Below are 25,321 nucleotides of genomic sequence, written 5' to 3'. Positions count from 1 at the left end.
TGGTGGCCTCTTCTCACCTTTGTGTATGGCTCTTACACACATGTAATGCACCTACAGACAAGCAGGAACTTACATACATATGGATAGAAATAAAGTATACAGATTTAATTACTAACTTGGCAAGCTACTTCACCTCTGCAGGCTTCTCATCCTCTTCTATGGCAAACCAAACATGATATAAAGGAAGGTATTCTTTCATAATATTCTGGTGATCCTTGGGTACCTTCCTGGATCCTGGAAGGAATCTTCAGACCACAGAGTATAGAGTATACAACAAAGCTGCTCTCCTGAGCTAAATCATAGCCCATGTGCTACACTGATACCATCTCAGGCAAAGCTGCTCTCCTAGGCCAAATCATAGCCCATAGCACTGACATCATCTCAGGCATGAAATCTTTCCTCCCAGTGGCCCTACTCACTGTTGTCCCTTCTCACCAATCCATCTAGTGCCAGAGAAGCTTCTCTGATGGTGACTGGATAAGGCACTGAACTATGATTATATCTAAGTACCGTTGAGAATCATTTTATTGCTACTATTTTTTTAAACCAGTAATGTTTGGTTTTACCCTAGGTCTCTGAGCTACCTAGTCTCTGGTTCTTAGTTACTCAAGCAATGTTACATATTGGCTCTGACTCCTTGAGTTGGCCTTAAGTCAAATCAGACATTGGTTGGCTGCTGCCACAAGTTCTATATCACCATTACCCTAGCAGATTTTATAATCAGGACAAATTATAGGTCAAAGGTTTATGGCCAGGCTGGTGTTTGGGTTTTTCTTTTCACAGCCTACAGAGTACCTTTCTGCACCATAAACCCTAGAACATCCATGAAGGTCCCATGTAGGCACAGCTCAATTTCTCCATGTTCAATGAGTTGTGTGGGTGTTGCCTTCACAATAGGGTCCTGCATCCCATCATTGTTTTAGGAACAGCCTAGGTGGTTTGGGGTTTTTTATGAGACCCCCTTGGGAATATGCTATTTATCTGGAAACTATTAGACTGAGTGCAACCCAGTTCCTCTACTGGGAACCTCATTTGGTAAGGAGACGGCCACATGAAACTCCATAAACCAGTTATTAGGGGAACTTATTAAGACCACCTTCATATGTTTTAGGGCGTTTCTAACGCACTGGTTTTCATATCATTCCTCCTTTGCCCCTACATTTTATCTTTCTCTCCCTCCATTCTTTTCTTATCCTCCATTTCCCCTCTGGCTGCCCACCAGACACCCCTGTTCTCATCCCCACATATCCCCAACTCACTCATAAAACCTATTCTATTTCCTCCTCCAAGGGAAATCCATGTGCCTACCCCAGACCCTTCCTGTACACCTAACCTCTCTGTGTCTACGACTGTTGCTTGGCTATTATATACTTAACAGCTAATATCTCCACATGAACAAATACATATCATATTTATCTTTCCCGGTCTGGTTTTCCTCACTCGGGAAGATTTTTTTATAGTTCCATTTATTTGCCTATTACACGAAGTCAGTTTTAACAGCTGAGTAAATACTTCATTGTGTAAAAATGTGTACCACATTCTGTTTATCTGTTTTTCTGTTGAGGGACATCCAGACTCTGGATATTATGAAAAAGCCACAATGAACACCGTTGAGCAAGTGTCCTTGCGATAGGATGGAACTTCCTTCAGGTATATGGCCAGGAGAGGTATAGCTGGATCTTCATGTAGATCGGTTCCCAGTCCTCTGAGGAAGAGCAATATTGATTTCCATACAATTCTGTTCCAAACTGGCTTACGTGTTTTTACTCCCACCAGCAAAGAAGGATTGTTCTGCTTGCTCAACATCCCTGTCACTTGTGTTGTTAATCTTAGCCGTTCTGACTGACGTAAGATGGAATCTCAAATAGTTTTAATTTGCATTTTCTAATAGCTATGAATGTTGAACATCTTCCAGTGTTTCTCAGCCATTAAAGATTCCTTTATTGACAATTTTTCTCCTTTTAGATCTGTACTACATTTTGCAGGGGGAACGTATGTAGCCCTGGCTGTCCTGTAACTAACTTAGTAGACCAGGCTGGCTTCAGACTCAGAGATCCACTTGCCTTTGTTTCCTGAGTATTGGGATTAAAGGCATGAGCCATAATACCCTGGTACCTGTACCTCAATCTAAAAGTAGATTATTTGGGTTTATGATATCTAGTTTCTTGTGTTCCTTATATATCTTGGATATTAGTGCTCTCTCGAATATGAAGTTGATAGAAATCTTTTTCCATTCTGCAAGCTGCCACTTTGTCAGACTGACAGTGTCTTTTGCCTTACAGAAGCTTTTCAGTTTCATGAGGTCCCATTTATTAACTGTTGATCTTAGTGCCTGGGCTACTGGTGTTCTGTTTAGAAAATCATTTTCTGTGCCAGTACATTCAAGGCTGTTCCCCACTTTCTTTTCTATCAGGTTCAGTGTATCTGGTTTTATATGTTGAGGCCTTTGATCCACCTAGACTTGACTTTTGTGCAGGATTTTATGATAAATGTGGATCTATTTTTTATTCTTCTACATGCAGACAGCCAGTATGATCAGCACCATCTTGTTGAAGATGCTTTCTTTTTTTCCAATGTGTATTTCTGGCTTCTATAGCAAAAATCAGGTGTCCATAGGTGTTTGGATCTATATCTAGGTGTTCAATTCAATTCCACCGATCAACTTGTCTGTTTTATGCTATAGTCAGTAATTTAAACATGGTGTTCTCATCTGTTCTGGTTTTAGCTCCCAAATAATTAACAGAAAGACTTATTAAGCTTATTAACAAGCTTTAAGCATGATGACTGGGCAGCTATTCATCTAGTCTAACTTTCTAAGCTATCTATCCCCAGCCAAAGGCCTTGTGTTACCTGCAGTGTGAGTCTGACTCTGGCTTGCTACGCTCCGTGTGTCCTCATGTCTGCTCTCTCATTGCAACCTCATGGAAAATTCCTTGGCAACCTGTTCATCCTGTCTCCTCCTGTCTCCTCCTGGACCTGCTGCCTCATGGTCTCTCTCCCTCCTTTCTTTGTGTTCCTTCTCTTCTCTCCCTGGGACCCCCAGCTGGGATCGGAAGTCCAACCTTCCTATCTCCACTGCCCAACTATAGGCTGATTAGTTCTTAATTAACCAATCAGACTTAATCGAGGAGCATTCTTTATATAACATTGATACGGGGGATGGTTCAAGAATTATGACAATGCTAGTGTCTGGATTGTAACCAGATCTCTGGGCAGAGAAATCAGCGACTAAATGTATAGTGTGCTTTGTATTACTATAGCTCTGCGGTACAACTTGAAATCAGGGATGGTGAGACATCCAGCAGCTCTTTTATTGTTCAGGATTGTTTTAGCTATCCTGGATTTTTTTTTCATGAGAGATATTGGTTTCTAGTTCTCTTTTCTTAATGAGTATCAGGGTAATTGTGGCCTGATAAAATGAATTAGGCAATGTTCCTTCTGCTTCTATTTTGTGGAATAATTTGAGGAGTCTTGGCATTAACTCTTCTTTGAAACTCTGGTAGAATTCTGTACTAAACCCCTTGGCCCTGTGGGGTTGTTTGCTGTAGGTGTTGTTTGTTTTTTGTTTTGGGTTTTCTTGGTTTGTTTTGGTTTTGGTTTTTGTATGTTTGGTTGGTTTGGTTTTTTTTTTTTTTTTTGGTTGAAAGACTTTTAATAATTGCTTCTATTTCACCAAGTGTTATAAATCTATTTAAAGTGCTTGTATGTTCTCTATAGGACTATGGTAAATGGTAGCTACTGAGAAACTTGGCCATTTCTTTTAGATTTTCCAATCTGGCGAAGAACAGGTTTTTATGGTGTTTTTGTGATTCTCTAGATTTCCTTGATATCTGTTGGCGTGTTTGCCTTTTCATTTTTGATTTTATTAATTTCAGCAGCTCCTTTCTGTCTTTCATTTTGGATAACGGTTTCTCTGTCTTGTTGATTTTGCCAAAGAACAAACTTCATAGAGTTGGTTTGACGGCCTTTTTACTGAGCTTCAACTGTGTTGGAATATTCAGGCCCTGCTGTGGTAGTATTGCAGGGCCATAGTGGGGACATGTTGTCCTGACTGTTACTGACTGTGGTCTTATGCTGGCATCGAGACATCTGGGTTTGGAGTGATGAAATGTCTAGGTACTGATTTCTGCTTGTCTTTGTTGTGTAGGTGTTTTTTTTGTTCCTTGTTTTATTTTCTCTCTGGGTTTTCAGAGAGTGATAATCAAAATGCTAAACATAAAAAACAAAACCAAAGAAAGAAAGAATATTCGAAGCTGCCAGGGGAAAAGACCAAGTAACATAAAAATTGCCTATGAGAATTACACCTGATCTTTGAGCACACATTGAGAGACTAGTTGCATATGTAGCAGAAGATAGCAGTGTCTGGCATCAATGTGAGAAGAGGCTTTTGGTCCAGGGAGGGCATGTTTTCCCAATGTAGGGGAATGCCAAGGCACTGGGATGGAGAGGGTGATTAGGAGTAAGTGCACCTTTGTGAAGGCAACTGGAGGGGGATGGGGGTTGGGAGTGGGGTGGAAGAAAAGGATAACATCTCAAATGTAAATACAAAGTATCTTATTTAAAGAAAAAGTTACGGGCTGGTGAGATGACTCAGTGGTTAAGAACACTGGCTGCTCTTCCAGAGGTCCTGAGTTAAAATCCCAGCAACCACATGGTGGCTCACAACCATCTGAAATAGGATCTGATGCCCTCTTCTGGTGTGTCTGAAAACATCTACAGTGTGCTCATAAAATAAATAGATTGTTTTAAAAAAAAAAAAGTGTAAAGTGTAGAGAGAATTAAAAAAAAAAAGAATTACACCCGACCTTTTCTTTTCAATCTTTATATTGGATATTTTTATCTATTTATATTTTAAATGTTATTCCCTTCTCCCCTTCCATGAAGATGCTCCAACTCCCAACCACCCCCTCCCACCTCATCACCCTGGCATTTCCCCTACACTAGGGAAATGAGCTTTCACAGGACCAAAGGCTTCTCCTCCTATTGATGTCAGACAATGCCATCCTCTGCTACATATGTGTCTGGAGCCATTGATCCCTCCATGTGTACTCATTGGTTGGTGTTTAAATCTCTGGGAGTTCTGGGGGGGTATGATTGATACTGTTGTTCTTCCCATGGGGTTGCAAACCTTTTCAGCTCCTTGAGTCCCTTCTCTAGCTCCTCCATTGGGGTCCCCTTGTTCAGTCTGGTGGTTAGCTGCAAGCATCCTCCTCTGTATCAGTATGGCTCTGGCAGAGCCTCTGAAGAGACTTCCATATCAGGCTCCTGTCAGCAAGCACTTCTTGGCATCAGCAATAGTGACTGGGTTTGGTGGCTGCATATGGGGTGGATTCCCAGGTGAGGCAGCCTCTGGATGGCATTTTCTTCAGACCCTGCTCCACTCCTTCCCCCTGTTTTTCCTCCTGTGTGAAGACTCTAAAAGCTGGATGGTCCTGGATAGATGTGCTGCAGGTTCTAAGAGACCAGTGATGCCAGAGATTTTCAGTGGCAGTGTGTTGTTTGATTTCCTGGTGTGTTCACAGGGAATGTCTGTTGGTGTCGGACACAGAAATAATGGGTGAGTTAGCGGGGAGGAAGGTTGGAAGAGATCAATGTGATGTGTTGGGGATGGGGTCAGAGAGGAAAGGGAAACCACAGGAGGTTTCCTGCCACAGAGCTGGGAATGAGACTGGGGGGACTTAATCTGCAGGAGCAAAAGGAGGGGCGTGGCCCCACCTTCAGCCTACTTCTTTTTGATTTCTTAAAAATGGAAGCACTAGGCCAGTGAGATGACTGAGGGTGTAGGTACCACCACCTGGCAACCTGAGGGTCAACTCATACCAGTTGTCTTCTGTCTGCCAAACACATTTATGTGTATACATGAATTAATCAATGTCAAAATTTTAAAACAGAACTATATGGGCTAGTGAGTTGGCTGAGTGAAAAAAAATGCTTGCAACGCAGTTCCCAAAATCCATATAAAAGTAGAGAAGGGAAATCTGTCCCCAAAGTTGCCCTCTGAGCTCCACACATGCATTGTCATATGTGTGCAGCCATTCTCTCTCTCTCTCTCTCTCTCTCTCTCTCTCTCTCTCTCTCTCACACACACACACACACACACACACACACACACATACACACACAAACACACACACTACTACTACTACTACTACTACTACTAATAATAATAATAACAATAATATAAAGTTTTTAAAAATGAAGAAGAATCTCATGCATTGTGTGTGAATGTTTTGTGAACATATTTACAATAAAAAGATGTGCCAAAATTTTGCTAACGTTTCTCTGATAGTTGAAGATAAATATTCACTCTTTTTCTTTTGACCTCTCTCTTTTTCCTGAGTTTTGAAATGTAAATATGTTTCTTATGAAAAGGGAGAATTGGTGTTGCAAACATTATTCATAGGCCAGGATTTTAATGAACATAATTTTTTTTTTCTTTTTTGGTCCTTTAGTTTTAACCAAGATTGACAACTATACTGTGCTGGATTGTTCCCTGATCAGTCCCCCGGAAATCACTGAGAACCACCTCGACTTAAATTTGAAGGTAACTATTGTTCTAGAGTGCCCAGCTGGCTATGGTGACTATTTAGAGGCTGGATTACGTCCAGAAGAGAAAACACAGCATGCTCTTCAAGCATTTTTATTTCTTATAGCACCTGATGCATGTCTACACATGTGAGCTCTCCTGGCGACCCTTTCTTGGTGATTGTTTTTTATGTCTATCTTCTTGGTGAGAAATATCAAGACATTTTGCCTCTTCCTTCCTGGAGAAGATTCAAGGCTAGGAGCCTGCAGGCAGAATGGCCCGCATTTATTAGAGCCCAACACATCAGTGGTGCTGAGGAGATGCTCAGTTGGGAACATACTTGCTACACAAGAATAAGGACCTAGGCTCAGTTTCCTGAAGCCCACATGAAGAAGGACAGGCATGGCGGGACACGTGAGGGCAGCTATGGAACAGTCCCTAAGGCTTGCTGGCCAGCAGCCGGTGAATCCTCAAGCTCCGGTTCACCAAGAGACCTGAACCAAAAACGAATCTGGAGAGTGATTTAGGAAGGTCAACATCAACCTCTGGACTACAAACATGCACACATACAAGCACACAGACAGAACACACATGCACATACACACATGGACATGAACCCATAAATGCATGTGAACACTCCACATTCTCGTGCATATGTGAGGAATTTAACATGTCAATGGACTGTACAAAGTGGCAGGTTTCACTAAGGCGCTCTTCCAAAATCCTAATTATATAGAAATGGTGGTTACTGGCTGTGGGAAAGCACAGTCCTATCCAAATTAATATTGCAGTCTTTTTCCTACGTACCTACCTCTTGCTGTCCTGGAACTCACTGTGTAGACCAGGCTAGCCCCAAACTCATGGACCTCTGTCTGTCTCCGCCTCCCAAATTCTCGCATTAGAGGCATATGCCACTATACCTGATATATTATAGTTTGTAGAATAAAAATTTGTTTTTATTTCCTTCGTTCGCAGTTTTTCGAATCAGTTAAGTGCTGTTCAAGATAGGATATTTAAATAATGCCCAAGACCTAATGAGACCAGGATTGAGCATGTCTGAAAGATGCTTCATTAAGCCACTCGGCATCCCTGTCCATCCTGAGAACTTCTTTGGTGCCCTAGTTATTCAGAGTCGAATATTTTAAAGGCCCAGAGCTGATCATCTGAAAGGTTACTCCATGAGCTATACAGATGTACACCTCATCTGACAGCACCTCCCCCTTTATCTAAGAAAACTCCAGCTAGGAGCATCTCTAGGAGCAGCAGATATTCACAGATATTCGCAAACTCTCCTGTGCTCTGGGGCTGGAGAAATGGCTCAGCCATTGATACACTGCTCTTCCAGAGGACTTGAATCAGGTGGCTCACAACTTTAACTCCAGTTCCGGGAGATCCAATGCCTCTGGCCTTTAAGGCCACCCGCACTTACATGCACATACAAAACACACATATAATTTAAGATAGATTTTTTTTTAAGCCCAGAGCTTTAACTCAAAGCCACTAACCAAGGAGCCTAAAGACCTTATCACATTCTCATTCTTTACCAAGAAGTGTCTGGGATTTTTTTTTATCCCAGTTTCCTTGTCTACGGCATTTGTATTTCACCTGATAGGTGGATTTCCTTCCTGCTCCCCACAGGGTGCATTCTACCCACTGGAAAGCCTTGTCGACCCGCCCTTTATACCAGCCCCCTTCAAGCTCCCGGAGAACAGAGATTCCATGCTCTACATTGGCATCTCTGAGTACTTCTTTAAATCTGCATCATTTGCTCACTTTGTCTCTGGGGCTCTGGGTACCATGCTGTCCACCAGGGAGGTAAGTAAGGTGTTGGAATGGTGGTTGGGGCCATCATCTTTAACCGTGTGTGTCTGTGTGTGTGTGTGTGTATGCATGTGTGTGTCTCTGTGTGTGTGCATGTGCATGTGTGTATGTATGCATGTGTGTGTGTGTATGTATGCATGTGTGTGTGTGTGTGTATGTATGCATGTGTGTGTCTCTGTGTGTGTGCATGTGCATGTGTGTATGTATGCATGTGCGTGTGTACATGTATGTATGTGTCTCATTTTTTGTAACAGTTTTGATTCCTGGGTCTTTTTATATCATCACTTCTAGAAAAGATGATGGATGAAGGATTATAGGGGTGCTGTGCTTATTTGGAAGAGGGGTTATAAGGTTTCCAGTTCAGCCAACTTAGTCTTCTTCATGATGTCTAGCCACTATTCTAGAATAATCTTAACTAATGAAAAGACATTTCTCCACCATTTGTCATCTGTGACCTTGGGTCAATTCAACCTATGTTTGTGTGTTGGTTTTATCATCTTAGAAAAGGGGGCAAGAGTTCTATCTACACTCTTAGGTCATAATGGTCATTAAAGAATTTAAACATACAAGGCTTCCAGAACAACCTCAGTACACAGTAAGTGTTCTACAACTGTTGTTTCTAGATTATATCATCATTATCATCATCACCACCACCACCACCATCATCACCACCACTATCACCATCACCACCACCATTATCACCATCACCACCATCAACACCACTATCGCTACCATCATCACCACCACCACCACTATCCCTATCTTTACCACCACCATCATCACTCCTTGCATTTTGCCAATATAAGAATTTATTAGTGATCACAAGTGATTAATGCCATTAAGCAGTAATGCTACACAGACTCATTGATTCTCTCTGCCATGTGTCTCTCTTTTGATCACAATGCCTCAGTTAGGGTTTCGTTGCTGTGAAGAGACACCATGAACAAGGCAACTCTTATAATGGAAAGTAATTGAATGGGGCTGGCTTACAGGGTCAGGGGTTCAGGCCATTATCACCAAGGGAAGCAATGGTAGTATGCGGGCAGACAGGATGCAGGAGAAGCCTTGAGTTCTACGTCTTCATGTTCAGGCCGCAGGAGACTGAAATTCCACACTGGATGGAAGTTGAGCATAGGAAACCTCAAAGCCTACCCCAACAGCAACACACTTCCTCAAAAAGGCCACACCCATTCCAGCAAGGCCACACCTCCTAATAGTGCCACTCCCCAGGGGCCAAACATTCAAACACATGAATCTATGGGGGGGGGGCAAACCTATTCAAACCACCACACACCACAACACCCTTCTCTGGCTAGTCAACCAAAATGACCCATTTTTAATCTTTACTTTCTGTGCATTGTAATTGTACACACTGCTGTAAACCTCATGTTCAGCGTGGCGAGGACAGCAGCACTTTAGCCCTGCCTTAGCCTTGAAAGAAACACTTAGCAGGTAATTCACTTAAGCAACTTGTGCCTTGAGGGCTCTCTGAAAATGATAACAATAACTTGAGACTTACGGGTCATGACTGTAGTGTTTGCACGCATGTATGATGTGACTTTGGGCAAGCCTCCCGCCTTTTCTGGGTCTCAGGTTTCCTAAGGTTGGGCTATAAAATAATGTTACCTAAACATCTGGGGGCTCCATTCCTTCTGAGTTCACGTTAGCGAGGATTCTGTGTTTTACTGAGAGAGTCAGCCCAGATTAGATCTCGCACCAATGTAGTACTTTGTTTCTGTCTCAGATTTCCAACTATTTCAATCAAAATGCTCAAGGAATTGGCAGCGTGCTCTCCAAGGTGAGTGCTCGGGTTTTGCTCCTCAGCGCTCACTGAAGTCACTTCCAAGAGCCTCTCGGATTCTCCACGCTCTCTTTGGATCCAGGCACGAGTCAATTCATCTTTCTACTATGTCTTCTTCTCCATTTTCTCTTCCTTTTCCTGCTTCTCTTCTCTCTCTCTCCCTTTCTGCTCCCCCTTCTTTGTTTCTTGACAATGTAACCCGGGTAAACTTGCAATTCTCCTGCCTCAGCCTCCCATATACTGGTGTCATAGGTGTAGATGACCATACTTGATCATTTTCCATCCTACAAGACTTTTTCTTTTTATTCAAATATCCAGAAGTATTTTATACATAAAGCACATTAAAATACAACTAACGTATTCTAAATTTATAAAATAACCAATCCACAAAATCCTACCACTCTTAAAATAACTTATTTAAATATAGAAATTAATCCTTAAATTTATTTATTTATTGGCAAGGTCTCACTAGTAATCCAAGCTGATTTGGAACTCAATAGTTAACCCAGGCTAGTCTTCTATTTTTGATCCTCCTGTCGCAGCACTGCAAGTTCTGAGGTTGCACATGACTTTAGTAAACAACTCTTACTATATTATTCCTTCATAGCATCCCAGGTATCACACGTAATGGACCTAAAGGCTTCATTTTGTCTTGAAGGACTGAGATGCTTCAGAGGGAGGGCACTCAGGGCAGATAGAGCTTAAGTTGAACTTCAGTTCTATAATTTATTCTGTGAGAACTATAAGAAAAGCACTTAGTTTCTCCACAGCTCATGCTCCATTATAATACAGCACTAGTGCCTGGAGGTGGAGGCACACGCCTTCAGTCCCACACTCAGGACACAGAGGCAGGGGGACCTCTGTAAGCTCGAGGCCAGCCTTGGTTTACAAAGTGAGTTCCAGGACAGACTACACAGAGAAATGATAGATAGATAGATAGATAGATAGATAGATAGATAGATAGATAGGTAGGCAGGTAGATAGGTAGGTAGGTAGGTAGGTAGGTAGGTAGATAGATAAGTAGATAGATGATAGATAGATAGATAGATAGATAGATAGATGGATGGATGGATGGATGGATGGATGGATGGATGGATGGGTAGGTAGGTAAACAGACAGACAGACAGACAGGTAGATAGATAGATAAGTAGATAGATAGATAGACAGATAGGTAGGTAGAGAGATAGAGATAGATAGACATACAGACAGACAGACAGACAGACAGACAGATAAAATAAACCAGCACTATTGCCTTGGAGTTTTATGAACAGTGGATAAGAGATGGTAAGAGGTGTTTTCTGTTCTAACTCGTGATGCAAGATTCACTTAGCACAAGTCACCCCAGGTTTATGGGTTTCCCCTGATCAGCTCCCGACTCTCCATCTCTGTTTCTCTCCCTGAATGGACAGATTGCGGAGATCTACGTCTTGTCACAGCCATTCATGCTGCAGATCATGGCCACAGGGCCCCCTGTGGTCAACTTACATCCAAACAATTTCAGCCTGGAGTTCCCCGCTGCTGTCATTATGCTCACGGAACTGGAGAACTCTACCATCCAGCCCATTGTCTCCATGGACTTCGTGAGTTTGGGAATACAGGAGGGCAAACCTCTGGGCATCAGTCCTGTTCCTGCTGTGAACCATTGGCCAGCAGCCTCTTGATGTTTGAAGTAAAGGTGATTCCTAAATTAAGAGTGAAGATAGAGTAGACACTGAGGCTGCTGTCTGAAAACAGACCCACCAACCCATATATGGAGACAGAAGAGCTTATGAACCTGTGTGTAAAATATCTCACCTATTTCTACTTCCCATGGTTTCTTCCTTTTACATTAGAAAGTTGGAACCGGGTTTTCCTGGCCAATTGAAGGGAACAGTAGTATATTGACAGTAAGCAAAATTATACACGGGAATGGGAAGAACCATTAAACTAAAGAGGGCGCAGAGGCTGTAGCTCAGCGATAGATGGCTTACCTAGCATGTGCAAGGCCCTGGGTTTAATCCACAGCAGCTCCAAAGACTAATTGAAAAGAAATCCTCAAAGAATAAACCTTTACACTTAGCTTCTTTCCCTGCAAGACAGTATTTTCAGAGTTGCTTATTTGTTTGGTTTTGAGACAGAATCTTTCCATGTAGCCCAAGATGGCCCTGAGCTTTATTCCTCCTTTCTCACCCTTTCAGATGCTGTTTATACTCACATACTGCCCAGATGTAGAGCTAGTTCTTGCCAACACCCATTGAATAAGAGGGAACTTTGGGCTGTGATGTCTCCACTATAGAAGATTACACTTGTGGTCTAAATGGACAGCTACTCACCTCATTAACAAGGGCTTTCTCATTGTTAGGTTGCCAGTACCAGTGTTGGCCTGGCTATTTTGGGACAAAAACTGATCTGCTCCTTATCTTTGAACAGGTAAGATGAATTTTTTGACTGTTGGAAACCTTGGTAATGAATTAGAGAACATCCCTCAAAGGCAAAGGGACCGTTGAGAAAACAAACTGCTGTTGCATTGTGGGACCGTGAGTCAGTTCAGTACCTGCCTCTAACAGAACAGATGAACTCAAAGGTTGAATTCGGTAAAAGGAAATCACACTTCTGTTCTTCTCCTTTTTCCCCACAAGAGCAATGGTCGGATAAAATAGGGACAACGTCATTGTGAAGATAATTCTATTAGCATCCATTCTGGAGATGACTAAAGTTCCTCTAGGCAACTCAAGAGAGGGATATTGCAAGAAAAGGAATTCATGAGATTATTTAGGTGCAGAATACATCTTTAGAGATTAAAGCGCCAATTTTCAAATCCCTTCTCTTTGGCCTCATGGCCGTGGTCAAGTCTTGCCTTAATAAGGATTAGTATTGCTGTGAGAAAATACCATGGCCAAAAGCAATCTGGGGAGGAAAGGGTTCATTTGGCTTGCGTATTCTAAGTTACATCCCCATTGATGGAAGCTTAGCCAGGAACTCAAACTGGGCAGAAACTTGAAGGCAGAGGGGAGGGTGGGCTAATGCAGGCCATGGAGAAGTACTGCTTACTGGCTTGCTCCTCATGGCTTGTTCAGCCTGCTTTCTTACAGAACCCAGGCCCACCAGTCAGGGTGCTACCACCAAGCTGCTCTGGGCCCTCCTACATCAATTACTACACCAGTCAGTGTTAGCATTCTGTCTAAGCTCTGCCCCCCAGTTACCTGGCAATAGTCAGGTGTGCCTGACACTATAAAAGGGGCTGCTTGCCCCCTCCTCACTCTCTTGCCCTCTTACCCTTTCTCCCATTTGTCCCTTCCCTCCCCATTCCCTTCCCCCCTCCCCCCATCTCCATGTGCTCATGACTGGCCTCTACTCCTCTCTCTCTTCTCCTCTCCCCTCACCTCCCCCCCACTATCCTGTTAGCCACCCCCTCCCCATGTCCTGAATAAACTCTATTCTATACTGTACCATCATGTGGCTGGTCCCTCAGGGAAAGGAATGCCTCAACATGGGCACGCCAGAAGCACCCCCTTCCCCCACTCCTCACCGCGCCTCCATAGAACATATCCCCCCTCTATCTTTTTATCTTTTTAGAAACGCATCAGTCACACTCTACAGGTTTGCCTATAGCCTGATCTTACAGAGGTATTTACTCAGTTGAGGACCGGTCCTCTATAGCGTGTGTCAAGGTAGAAGAAAAGCAACCAGCACAGGCCTGTTAACCACTTCCACTTCAAGTCTCCGTTTCCTTATGTCGAACTGGACTGACCCAGTATCCCTCAGACTCTAGCACGTCTCAGGGGAGGTGATAAGGTGTGAAGGGGCATGAACAGTTTCTACATACAGGTCACTCACTGCATGCCATCTTCAAAGTGCGTCATCACAGAAATCATGAACCAGACTACCTAAGGGGAGAGTCTGCAGAAAGATTAGATGGCCCAGGCTAAACTCATGGAAGATGAAGAGGTAATTAAAAAGTCAGAAAATAACTGAAAACCAGCGAGAGAAAGTCGGCCTGCCTCCCTAACCCTTTCAATAAAATCATCTTAAGTAGAAAAAAAGAATACAAAACTACGTAAATACAATAACCAAATGTGCAATGAAAAGCTTCATACCTAGGCAGATCAGCCATCACCCTCTCAAAAAGAAGTCAGGATCCAAGATTATGAGATTGGGAGATTAAAGAAGAGCAATCAGTTAGAAAGGGTATCTGTAGAATAGGGTCACCCCGAGAAAAGGCCTCTTGAGGTGTTACTCAGACTTGCCCTCCAAGCACTACGGGCTTTCCAGAAGGGTTCAAAGATAGTAGTGTATCTGGAGTTCACCAGACTGAGGGAATAAGGACAATACATTCAAAGATCTTAAAAAGAACACCATGTGGGCATGGCGGCGTACTGCTTAATCCCAATGCTAATTGGGCAGAAACCGGCAGATCCCGGGGGCTTCCAGACCTGCCAGACGAGCTGAAACAATGAACCCCAAGATCAGTGGGACACCTTGTCCCACACAAACAAACAAACAAATACAGAGTGATGGAGGAAGACATCTGACATGGAATCAAAGGTACATACACAGATGAGCACATAACACACACACACACACTCACACTCACACTCACACTCACAGACACACACACTCACACACACACACACTCACACTCACACTCACAGACACACACACACACTCACACTCACAGACACACACACACACTCACACACACACATTCACACTCACAGACACACACACACTCACACTCACACTCACAGACACACACACCCACACACACACTCACACTCACAGACATACACACACACTCACACACACACACACTCACACACACACACACTCACACACACACACTCACACACACACACACACACACACACACACTCACACTCACAGACACATACATACAAGGTTTAAAAGTTATGAATAATGTCAAAATGGAAACTGAAGAAATCTGAAGGTGTCTCCAGGAGACCAAGCTGTATTTAACTCAGACACTGAGCCAGCTTTGAGCATGGTTTGTGGGTCGTGCCTTTCTTGGGCAAAGAGCCAGAGACTAGGATTTAGCAAAATTGCCCAGGCTGGGCTGAAAAGCAGTCTTGTCCTCAGGCGTGGGAGCAGCAGCCCCGCCTTCCACATCATTCCCCAGCCAACTCCTCCACTCTGGGACTCTCAGCTGGGCCTTTCAGGCTGAGCTGGTTTGGTATTTGACTGATGTCACAGAGAGTCATCAGGAAAGGAAGGGCATGGGTGGAGATCCATGAGACAAGTCATCAAAGGAGAAGAACCAGGCAATAATACAGTGTCTCCAAATAAACTCCCAGCATACATGACCTTCTAACAGACCCCTGACTGAGATGCTTGGCATTGGCAGGTTGGATATGAGAGGCAGAGACTCAAGGCAACCCAAGGGAGCGGGGTTCTGGTGAGTCAGAGAGCATGCCTAGCTGGGTTTAGGTCCCAGCACTGACATTTATCAGCTAGGTAGTCTCAGGCAAGTTCCTGTTAAACAAGTGTCCTAATACTCAGCCTCCCATTTAGCCCCTACAAGAGCGCTTCAAGATTCTCCCTGTTAAGAAACCTGTCACTCCTCTGTCTCACACTTGGCAGGGACTTTGGGGGACACCCTCTACTCCTCTTTTTTGTTGGGCTTTAAATTCTACCAGGTCCCAGTGTGAAACCTGCTTTACTCCACTTAATTTTTTTTCTTTTCTTCTCTCATGCATTGCATCCAACTGCAGTTTCCTCCTCTCCTCCCAGTCCCCTTCCCCCACCACCTCCCATTTCCCCCAGATCCACTCACCCTCCAGTTCCCATAACAAAACAAAAGAGGGCTGGAGAGATGGCTCAGCGGTTAAGAGCAATGATTGTACTTCCAGAGGTCCAGAGTTTAATTCCCAACAACTACAAAGGCAACTGATTATTAACTCTTCTTCTCAGAGGTTGGGCAGGTAAATATTTCCCCATCTGAACCAGGAACACTTGTCCACAAACAATGAGTCTGTAGTTTCCATTGTAAGGATGCTCTGGGCTCTGGTAAAGGAGGAAATTCCAAATGGACCCTACTCTGGAGAATCTCCAGGCTGCAGGAGGGGCTAAGGCTAAAACAGTGGGGAATTGTTGTTAGTAGATATTTCTCCATGGGGGGGGGGGGGAGTTTAACTGAAGGTTAAACCCACAGCTTGATGGTTTTTGTTAGTTTGTTTGTTTTCATTTGGCTTACTTTCAAGTTCAAGGGTAATTAATACAATTTAATACAATAGAGTTTAAAGGACCCTGGAGCAGGCAAGCTGTAAATCTCAGCAGCTGCCCAAAGAAGAAAAGAGAGAGCCAAGCTGTTTGATCTCTGCTAGGAGATCAGCCCAGAAGCAGAAGCCTGGCAAAAGGAGGAACGAGGGGCCAGAAAAGAGTGGGGAAACCCAAGTAGGAAGAGCACCAGTCTGACATCTGAAGCTCTTCAACTGTTGGTCCTAGTTTCCAAACCCCCAACCCAGTTCTCCCGGCTTCCTAAAATTTTGCTTTAGAATGCCTTAAACCTCAAAGGGATCCCCTATTCCAGCTAGTACGCCCTATCTATCTCTCTGTCTGCTTCTCTCTCTCTCTCTCTCTCTCTCTCTCTCTCTCTCTCTCTGTGTGTGTGTGTGTGTGTGTGTGTGTGTGTGTGTGTACACATGTGTATGCATACACGCATCCATTTAGTAAGGATTTCTTGAGCACCTATTTTGTGCCTTCTACTGTTCTTAGCCCAGAGAACAGAAAGAAGGACAATGGTCCCTACCTAGTCTTGTGATTGGTGGATGCAAAGTATCATCCTAGAGATGCATATGGAGTGCTTTCCTTAAAGGACAACTTGTTTTTTCTCACAACACACACACACACACACACACACATACACACACATACACACACCACCACCACCACCGCCATCATCTGTCCTCTTTCTAGCCCACACTGACTTCTCCCCCTTTCACACAGTTTAAGAACTCCTGGGTCATCTTTACAATATGTAAATCCACAAAGAGCCACCTGGGTCTGGGCTACTTTGTAGCATCCTCTAGGAACTTAAACTCTTGGCTTGTCTAGCACCTGGCTGAGCACTGAATGAGCTCCTAGGAAGCTCTTGCCTGTCAGTCATCTCCCCACGGGTAGCCTGGCATCCTGCATCCTCAGAACCTTCTAGAGTGAAGATCGAATTCCACATGGTGGGGTTACCTAGTGTGGGCAACCTCATCTGGCTCTCCAGCACCGTTTTCCTGTGTCCTCTCTGGGTCTCTGTTCTCTCAAAGGATCTCTGCCAGCCTCCCTTCCCTCTTCCATCCAGTTTTCAGCTTTCCTTTTCAACTCTGCCCATCCTGTTTCGGCTCAAGAAGTCTTTAAAACACAGAAGTCTTTCTTTGGGAACTTTCCCCCATCTACCAAGCCAGGCCAAGTGCCTCTGTCATGCGACTGGATGACTCGTTTCTTCCCTTCAGATCATTTATCTCAATTTGTGGTTAAACTTTAATTGCTATGATTTGTCAATAAGGCTCCCAACCCCGCCTCCAGGCTGTGGGCTCCCTGAGGACTCTAGCTGAGTTCAATTGTACCCACAGTCATCTCTAGCACCTCCCCCTGAACTGACCCATTAGGTGCCCGAGAAACAACTGAATTGGGCCAATAAAGCCATACTCAGTGCTGAGATACTCTGAGATGTATACTCAACACAGAGATACAATTATTAAGACTAGATCTCGCCCCTCAACAAGCTCAGGGTCACAGACTGACGGAAACAGTTAGATGGAGGGCACTGGGTAGGAGGACTGACTTCCCTTGTCTCCTGTGGGACACGATTGGCGCACCCCTGCATTTGACCTTGCTTCTTGGCTTTTGTTATACCTGTTTCATCATATTGTCTCAGGACACGAATGACCTCTCATTCCACTTAAGAGTCTGCAGTCTTACTCTGGTGTCTAAGCCAGGTAATAAACTTTCTCTTTTTAAGTGAGCTATTCTCTCTCTCTCTCTCTCTCTTTCTCTCTCTCTCTCTCTCTCTCTCTCTCTCTCTCTCTCTCTCTCTCTCTCCCTCCCTCCCTCCCTCCCCCCCCCCGTGTGTGTGTGTGTGTGTGTGTGTGTGTGTGTGTGTGTGTGTTGCTAGGAATGGAAACCTGCGCCACAGGCATACTAAGTGGGCTCTGTCACTGAGCCTCACTCCTAGCCCAAGAGTATTATTTGTCTTCAAGGAAGGGCCCTTTGATCTTGCTTGCTTCCTTCTCAACCACTATATGGCAGAAAAGTAGGAGTTTGCTCTAAGTAGCAGCTGACCGAATAGAAGATAGTCCAAAAGCTGAAGTCAGGAGTCACCTAGTGGTCTGAGTTGGGATTGTCGTTTTCAGAGCCAGGACAGTGATTTTGCCTTACCACCATGTCTCTGCAGCTAGAGACAAGCTATGAGCACGCCACAGCAAGTTAAGGTGACCCTAGGAAAAAGACTGAGTATATGGTGCACCACGCGCTTCGAAGGCGTGTGTTCTCATGGGAAGTGCGTCCGAGGAGACTTAAGGCTGAGTTCCAACATGATTTCCACATGGAGAGAGTAGACAGTACGCTCAGGGGGAGGGACCTCCCTCCTGCCTCCTCAACAGAGCCTTTTAAGATTCCTGTGGATCCTCCAAGGTCTGTGCCAGGGACATCATCTCTGCTCTCCACCACACTTAAGGTTTGCAGTATTAATTGTGAGTTTGAAGCTATCCCAAACCTAGTTTCTACTAACACAACAGTACCTGATAATCATGAGAATCTGTGTTTTAACTGCAGTCACAAAAAGATTCTCAGAAGAGGTAGCAGAGAAAATAATCAAGAGATGACCAGGCCGGTAATACAGTTTAGCAAGTAAAGGTGTTTGCGGTGCAATCCTGACGGCCTGAGTTCAACCCTTGATGAACTGACTTCCGACCTCCAAACACACACACACACACACACACACTAATTAATAATAAATAGTAGCAATAATTATTATAAATTGTAAAAAGTAAAGCCAATCAAGAAGAAAGAAAAGGGCCCAGCCCTAAAACAGAAAACATCCTCAGTGAAGCAGAGAATCCAAAACATTATGAAATGTGTAAAGAAAGGAAATATCTCTCAGGCAAAAGATTTTCTTCAGCCCCTCTAAGGTTTGAAGACTTTGGCCTAAGTCACATTACATATATTCAAATGCAACGAACGGAAAATGCATCTGACTATGGATGGAGTTAAAATGCAGCAACCACGTGGCCATAATGTTATTTTAGGTGAATATGTATTATTTTTTTCTGTACGAATTTTTTGGATATGTGTTTGGTGCCAATACCTTTTTGAACCTTAGTTCACTGATGCTTGTGTGAATAAAACAGCATCACCTTTTATAGTTCTAGGCCAACGAGGATAAAATTCAAGCTGCAAAAGAATCTACAGTTGACACTGAAAAGGCCAATGGGAGCCAAGGTAGAAGGGAGTCTCTTGTGCCCCACAAGCAGCTTGGGCTTTACTACAAGCCGTTAGAGTCTTGGTCAGGGGAGTGGCTTCATCAGACAGATCATCCCACAGCTTACCCTGGGTGTGGCACAGAAGATGGAGACAGGCAGATTCAGGAGAAAGGTGAAAGAGACCTGGGCAAAGGTGACCCACAGAAAGCTCAGGAAGAGGGGTGATGAACGGATGTGAGGAGAACTGGCTTCTGGTGGGTGTATTGCACAGGGCTGCCATCCTGGCACACAGGAGGCCCAGGAGTTCAGGGCCATCTTGTCTCAGGGTTGGGAGGTGGGTTCTGGGTTCTTCTCCTACATTTATTCACTTTTTACTTCATTTTTCTACTCTGCAAAATGAAGGGGTCTCCCCCCAACTAATTGTAAGTTCTTCATATTACCTTCACTAGTGGATAGAAGCGTGTACCTTGGGAAGAGCCCTTAGGAGAAGTGGGAGAGAATGTTGTTTTATAAAAAGATAGAGAAAAGGCAGGGAATGTGTTTGGTGGAGTGTATAGTGTGGGAGAAAGGAAGTGGGCCGTCTGCATCCTAAACGGCAAATTACTTACAAGGGGCAAAGATGTAGCCTCTGTTACCTTCCAAGTCAGACTTGTTTGTTTTTGTAGAAATATCTTGCTAGGTAGCCCAGGTGGGCACAAAATACCTACTCCTGATTTAGGCTCCTGGTGCTGAGTTTGGACGTGTTCACTGTCATACCTAGCTATGAGCAAATTTTTCATTAGTGATTTTTTTCTTTAAAATTTTAAAATAAATCTACTTACTTTCCTTTTGTATTGTTACTTGTTATTTTTGGTGTTTTGTTTTGATGTTTTTTGAGGGAGGATTTCTCCGCATATAGCCCTGGCTGTCCTGGAACTTGTTCCATAGACCAGGCTGATATTGAACTTAGAGATCTGCCTCCCGTTGCGTCTAGAGTGCCGGGATTAAAAGCGTGTGCCATCATTTCTTATTATTTCTGAATTTGCCTTTCTTTTACAATTTTTTTTAGATTTATTTAATGTGTATGAATGTTTTGAATATATGTGTGCCATGTGCCTGAGTCCTGAGGTCAGAAGGTCATTGACTTCCCCTGGAACTAGAGTTACAAATGGCTGTGACTGACCATGTGGGTGATGGGGAATTGAACCCTGGTCCTCTGCAAGAGCAGCAACTGTTTGTTAACTCTTAGCTGCTGAACCATCTCTCCACACCCATGAATCTGCCTTCCTTTAACCTCCTGTTTTCTTTCAGATTCCGCCTCTCTTTGCCAGAGAACAGCCAACGAGATGTTAAGGTAGGAACGCAAAGCTCACAGGGTTTCCTGAGAAGGTGTGAGAAACGGAATTCTCTCCTATTGTGGCTTGTGTGTGTTGTTTGCAATGATTTCTGAATAATTCCAAGCTTTAGCTTTGGAGTTTACTGTTCTTTTGTTTGCCTGCTTTTACAGCACAGGGGATTGACCCCGGAGCCTTCGTGTGACTCGTTTATTTATAATTTAAGCCCCCAAGCTTAGCAATATACTTTTGAGTAAAAGTTATTACATACTACAGGGCTTTGAAAAGAACTGTAAAGACTGTGTGTGGTGCTGGAAAAACCGGGCATTGTCATGAGGTGGGGGTTGTTTCCTAGATAAAATGACCTTCTCGAGTTAAATTTCAGCTTTGGAATTTCATAATTGGGTTCATCATCGTGCTTAGAAGTAGACACCCTATACTGGCTATTTTTTCTGGGGCTGTGAAAAATACCATGACCAAAAGCAACGTATAGAAGGAAGGCTTGTGGTTTCACGATGGCAGGCATGTCCTGGCTTGTAGCGGGAACGTGAAGAGGCTGGTTACATTTCTGAGCACACACAGGAAGCAGAGCAAAGTCAGGTGAAACTATAAACTCTCAACCCCCCCCCATCCTTAACTGATACACCTCCACCCCAGCAAGGTTTAAACCTCCCCCAGACAGTGCCACCCACTGGTGACCAAATGTTCAACTACTGGAGACTGAGGGAGACATTTCTCATTCAAATCCCTGCAAACCCAAACTTGGAATGTGCGTACCCTTAGATGTCAGAAACCTCAGCCAGGTTCATGACTGTCTGTGTTCACAGATCACAGAGGGTTTGAGCGCACGGCTTTTGGTGGTGGGATTTTCTGGGTAGCGCTCTGCCTAAGAGCACGCTCATACGCCAAACTTTCATTCTTTATGTCATTGTTCTTATTAGAGCTTCCTACTGAGCACAGCAAGACACGTGTCACCCTTGTGGCATTAACGTTCTCCACCGAGATTCTCTACGAGGGTCCACTTAGTCCTCAGTAAGCTTTCCAGAGCACACCAACCAGCCCCCGCAGCAGCAGCAGCAACAACAATAACAAAAACCCCACCATTGGAAACAGGTTTTAGACTATGTGAGAGTATGCGTATGCTTTTGCAACAAGTTGGGGCCCGGCATAGCGTGCATATGTGAAAGTAATACAGAAAGGCTGAGTCGGCATTGGAGCAGGGGTGGAGGTAGGGATCTCTCAGGATTGCAGAGAGGATCTGCTGAAGCCAAATTCACTCAGCGCATCGGCTGCATGGTAAGTGGCAGGCAGGAAGTAGACCGGCCGCTGTTTCTCCACTTCTCATAACTGATCGGTCTCTGTCAACGGATGATAGACACCATAGCTTCATAGGTTAACTCTGAGTCCTAACTGCAGGAGTGACGTCCCACTTACTGGCTGTGTGTTCTTTCTTACCCAGGTTACTTAGCTTCTCGTGAGGTAGGGCATGGGACTGGAGTAATTGCTGTCACATCTAAGAGAAAGGTCATAGTAAGACAGAACCAGGCCTGGGGATGTTAGTCAAGTCAGTGATTTTCAAAATAGATGTTCCATTTTTGGGAGAATCCTGAGATCAGGTATCAGGAGCAATGTAATCCATAAACTGGAATTTAAGACGTACCTTTCAGGCAAGCTTCAGACATCTTGTGTGTGGTGATGCACACCCGTAATCCCAGAAAAATGGCAATGGTTTGTACCTAGCATCTACATAGTACTAACGTGTCTAGTTCTGACAACCACCCTGTAAGCTGCTGATGGTGATGATGGTGGTGATGATGATGATGATGATATCCTACAATTATTGTCTTCATCTTATAGTTGATGGAATTGAGGCACCAGGGGATTGAGTACCTCTTCTAATATCACAGAATATGGGGGGAAATAAAACAAGAGAGATAAGCCTAGACAGACTGCCTTCAGGGTGGCCATTTTTTTTTTAACTGATTCAGGTATGGTGCCAAATGCCTGTAATCCCAGCGTTAGGAAAGACTAAATCATAAGAACATGAGCTCAGGGGCCAACCTAGCCTTCATAAGGATTCCCAAGTAAGTCTGAGTTATCATGAGACCCCATCCCAGCAAACAGATCAAAAAGTATTCACTAAATAAGTTGCTGTCCATCTCGGTCCATTTACTTCTTCAAGATTTGTGTGTGTGTGTGTGTGTGTGTGCGTGTTGTGTCCATAAGATCTGATGCCAGAAGAGGGTATCAGATCCTCTGGAGCTGTAGTGACACACAGTTTTGAGCCACCTGATGTGGGTGGTAAGAACTGAAAGCCTGTCCCCTACAAGAGCAATATGTGCTCTTCACCACTGAGTTACTTCTTCAACCCCCATTTAATACCTGGATCTTTCCAGAAGCAACACTGACTAGAATACCCAAATAAAATGTATTGAAGATAAAGAGGGTGTTTTAGTTACACCATTAGGTTCAGGGTATGACGCAGTGCAAAGGGAGGGCCTGTGGCCGGCGTTCCCAGTAAACACGGGGAAGGCTGATAACTGGGGAGCCTCTTAGCTCTCCATAGTTTTACCTGGTCTGTGCCTAAATTACCATATGCACTCCTGTCCTGGTTCTCTGCCCGCTGTCACCAGTGTAGAAGGAACCAGAAGTGCCATCCTGGTTGGGAGGAAAGAACCTGATGGCACTGCTTTCCACAAAGCATTCTGGTCCCTCTGGTCATGGCTCTCCTACCCAGCCGGGGCCTGCTACTCTCAGGGATCCTTGACTGAACTGATCCAGTCCCCCTTTGCATTCTAGGTTGTGAGGTTTGAGAATATCCTGTCTTCCATTCTTCACTTCGGCGTCCTCCCACTGGCCAACAGTAAGAGCGTCCTTAAAAAATGACGAGACTCTGGTATTGGTTACACTTTGGGTTTTGTCTGGAACGTTTGCCCTATTGCCTGCATTTTTAGGGTGTCACTGTGAACTTGGGTCAGAGCCAGAACTTTGCAGTGTACAGCATTAGGAGCTGCAGGAAGCAGTTAACAAGTTCACGCTTGTTAGCATCAAGAGTTACAAATTCAGCAAGAAGGGCTAACTTGGCTTGAGTGGAAGAGATAAAACCTCTGTGTCTTCTAGATCAACTAGAAATGGTAATATTCTCTTAGTTATGGCTTTCTTTGTTGTGAAGAGACACCATGACCAAGGCAATTCTTTTTTTTTAAACCAAGGTAATTGGGGCTGGCTTACAGGTTCAGAGGTTCAGTCCATTATCATCAAGGCAGGAACTGAGAATTCTCCATTTTGATAGGACTGTAGCCAGGAGAGACCATCTCATAGGCGGCTAAGGGGGACTGTCTCAAAGCCCACCCCCACAGTGACACACTTCTTCCAACAAGGCCGCACCTCCTAATAGTGCCACTCCCTGGGCCAAGAATATTCAAACCATCAGGGATAGAAGTGAAAAATAACACCGAGGTTATTCTCTGGCCTCGGCATGCATGCATGTGCACACAGAGACACACAAACACAAACACGGACACACACATATGTGTGTGTTTCTTATGGAAAGTATAGTCAGGCATGGTTGGTACTTAAGGGAGAGAAGACAGAAAGTGATGTGCCAGTATCCAAATATATATAATTACAGGTCCTTTTTGATGAATATAAATCAATTGCACCAGCAAAGTGCTAGGGACGTATCATTGTGAAGTAAAACAAGACCAGGACACTGATAAGATTAAACTATTAAAAAAAAAAAATACTCTCATTCATCACTTTCTAAAATGTCTGCCGAAAAGCCTGCGCCCATGCCCAATTAATTACCTTACACATTTTTTTTCCTACATAGCAAAACTGCAGCAAGGATTTCCTCTTCCCAACCCCTACAATATCTCATTCGTCAATTCGGACATTGAAGTTCTTGAGGTAAGATTCCAAATCTCTTCTTCACTATTTACTTTCACAGTACAGCAAGCTCCTGTTTTGTTTATTACCTATTTTTTTTAAGATTTATTTACCTTATTTCATACGGATGTGTGTGTGCGCGTGTGTCTACATATGCCACATTTATACTGGTCCCACACTAGATCCCCTGGAAGTGAAGTTACAGACGATGGTGAAGCACACAATGTAGGTGCTGAAAACCAACCCCAGTCCTCTGTAAGGACAGAGTTCTCTTACCCATAGACCCCTCTTCTTCCCCTCACTGCGTTTTATTTTGCTTACTGTGGACTTCTGCCAGCCCACGGAGTTTCATAAACAAAATATCCAGCTATTAAAGCTTCTAAATGACAGTGAAAAATGTAAAAGTCAGACCAAGTCTAATTTCATTCACTTTGAGGTCACATTTAACCACCCTTCAGCATAAGGAAAGCAATTCAAAGTATTTCAAAGTGTCTTATTTCACCAGAGAAGCTGTAAGGCTGAGATTATGAATCTCATTTCATGAATGAGGAAAGTAGACCCAAAG

At 43.9% G+C, this 25,321-nt stretch overlaps 1 protein-coding gene across 1 annotated transcript in view; it reads left to right on the top strand.

Annotated features, from left to right (window-relative positions):
- BPIFC (BPI fold containing family C) overlaps positions 1-25,321 on the top strand; it is a gene marked incomplete at both ends in the record, with an annotated part of 42,224 nt that overhangs the window by 15,888 nt on the left and 1,015 nt on the right. The window contains 8 exons of the mRNA XM_080935389.1: positions 6,453-6,544; positions 8,165-8,341; positions 10,092-10,145; positions 11,558-11,728; positions 12,490-12,557; positions 20,846-20,888; positions 23,668-23,731; positions 24,701-24,777. Of these exons, the coding sequence (XP_080791515.1) occupies positions 6,453-6,544; positions 8,165-8,341; positions 10,092-10,145; positions 11,558-11,728; positions 12,490-12,557; positions 20,846-20,888; positions 23,668-23,731; positions 24,701-24,777 (746 nt within the window). The remainder of the gene's footprint in view (positions 1-6,452; positions 6,545-8,164; positions 8,342-10,091; positions 10,146-11,557; positions 11,729-12,489; positions 12,558-20,845; positions 20,889-23,667; positions 23,732-24,700; positions 24,778-25,321) is intronic.

This window comes from Micromys minutus, assembly GCF_963924665.1.
Source record: "Micromys minutus genome assembly, chromosome: 22".
NCBI classification, from domain to species: Eukaryota; Metazoa; Chordata; class Mammalia; order Rodentia; family Muridae; genus Micromys; species Micromys minutus.
This window is presented reverse-complemented; position numbering and strand designations above follow the sequence as displayed.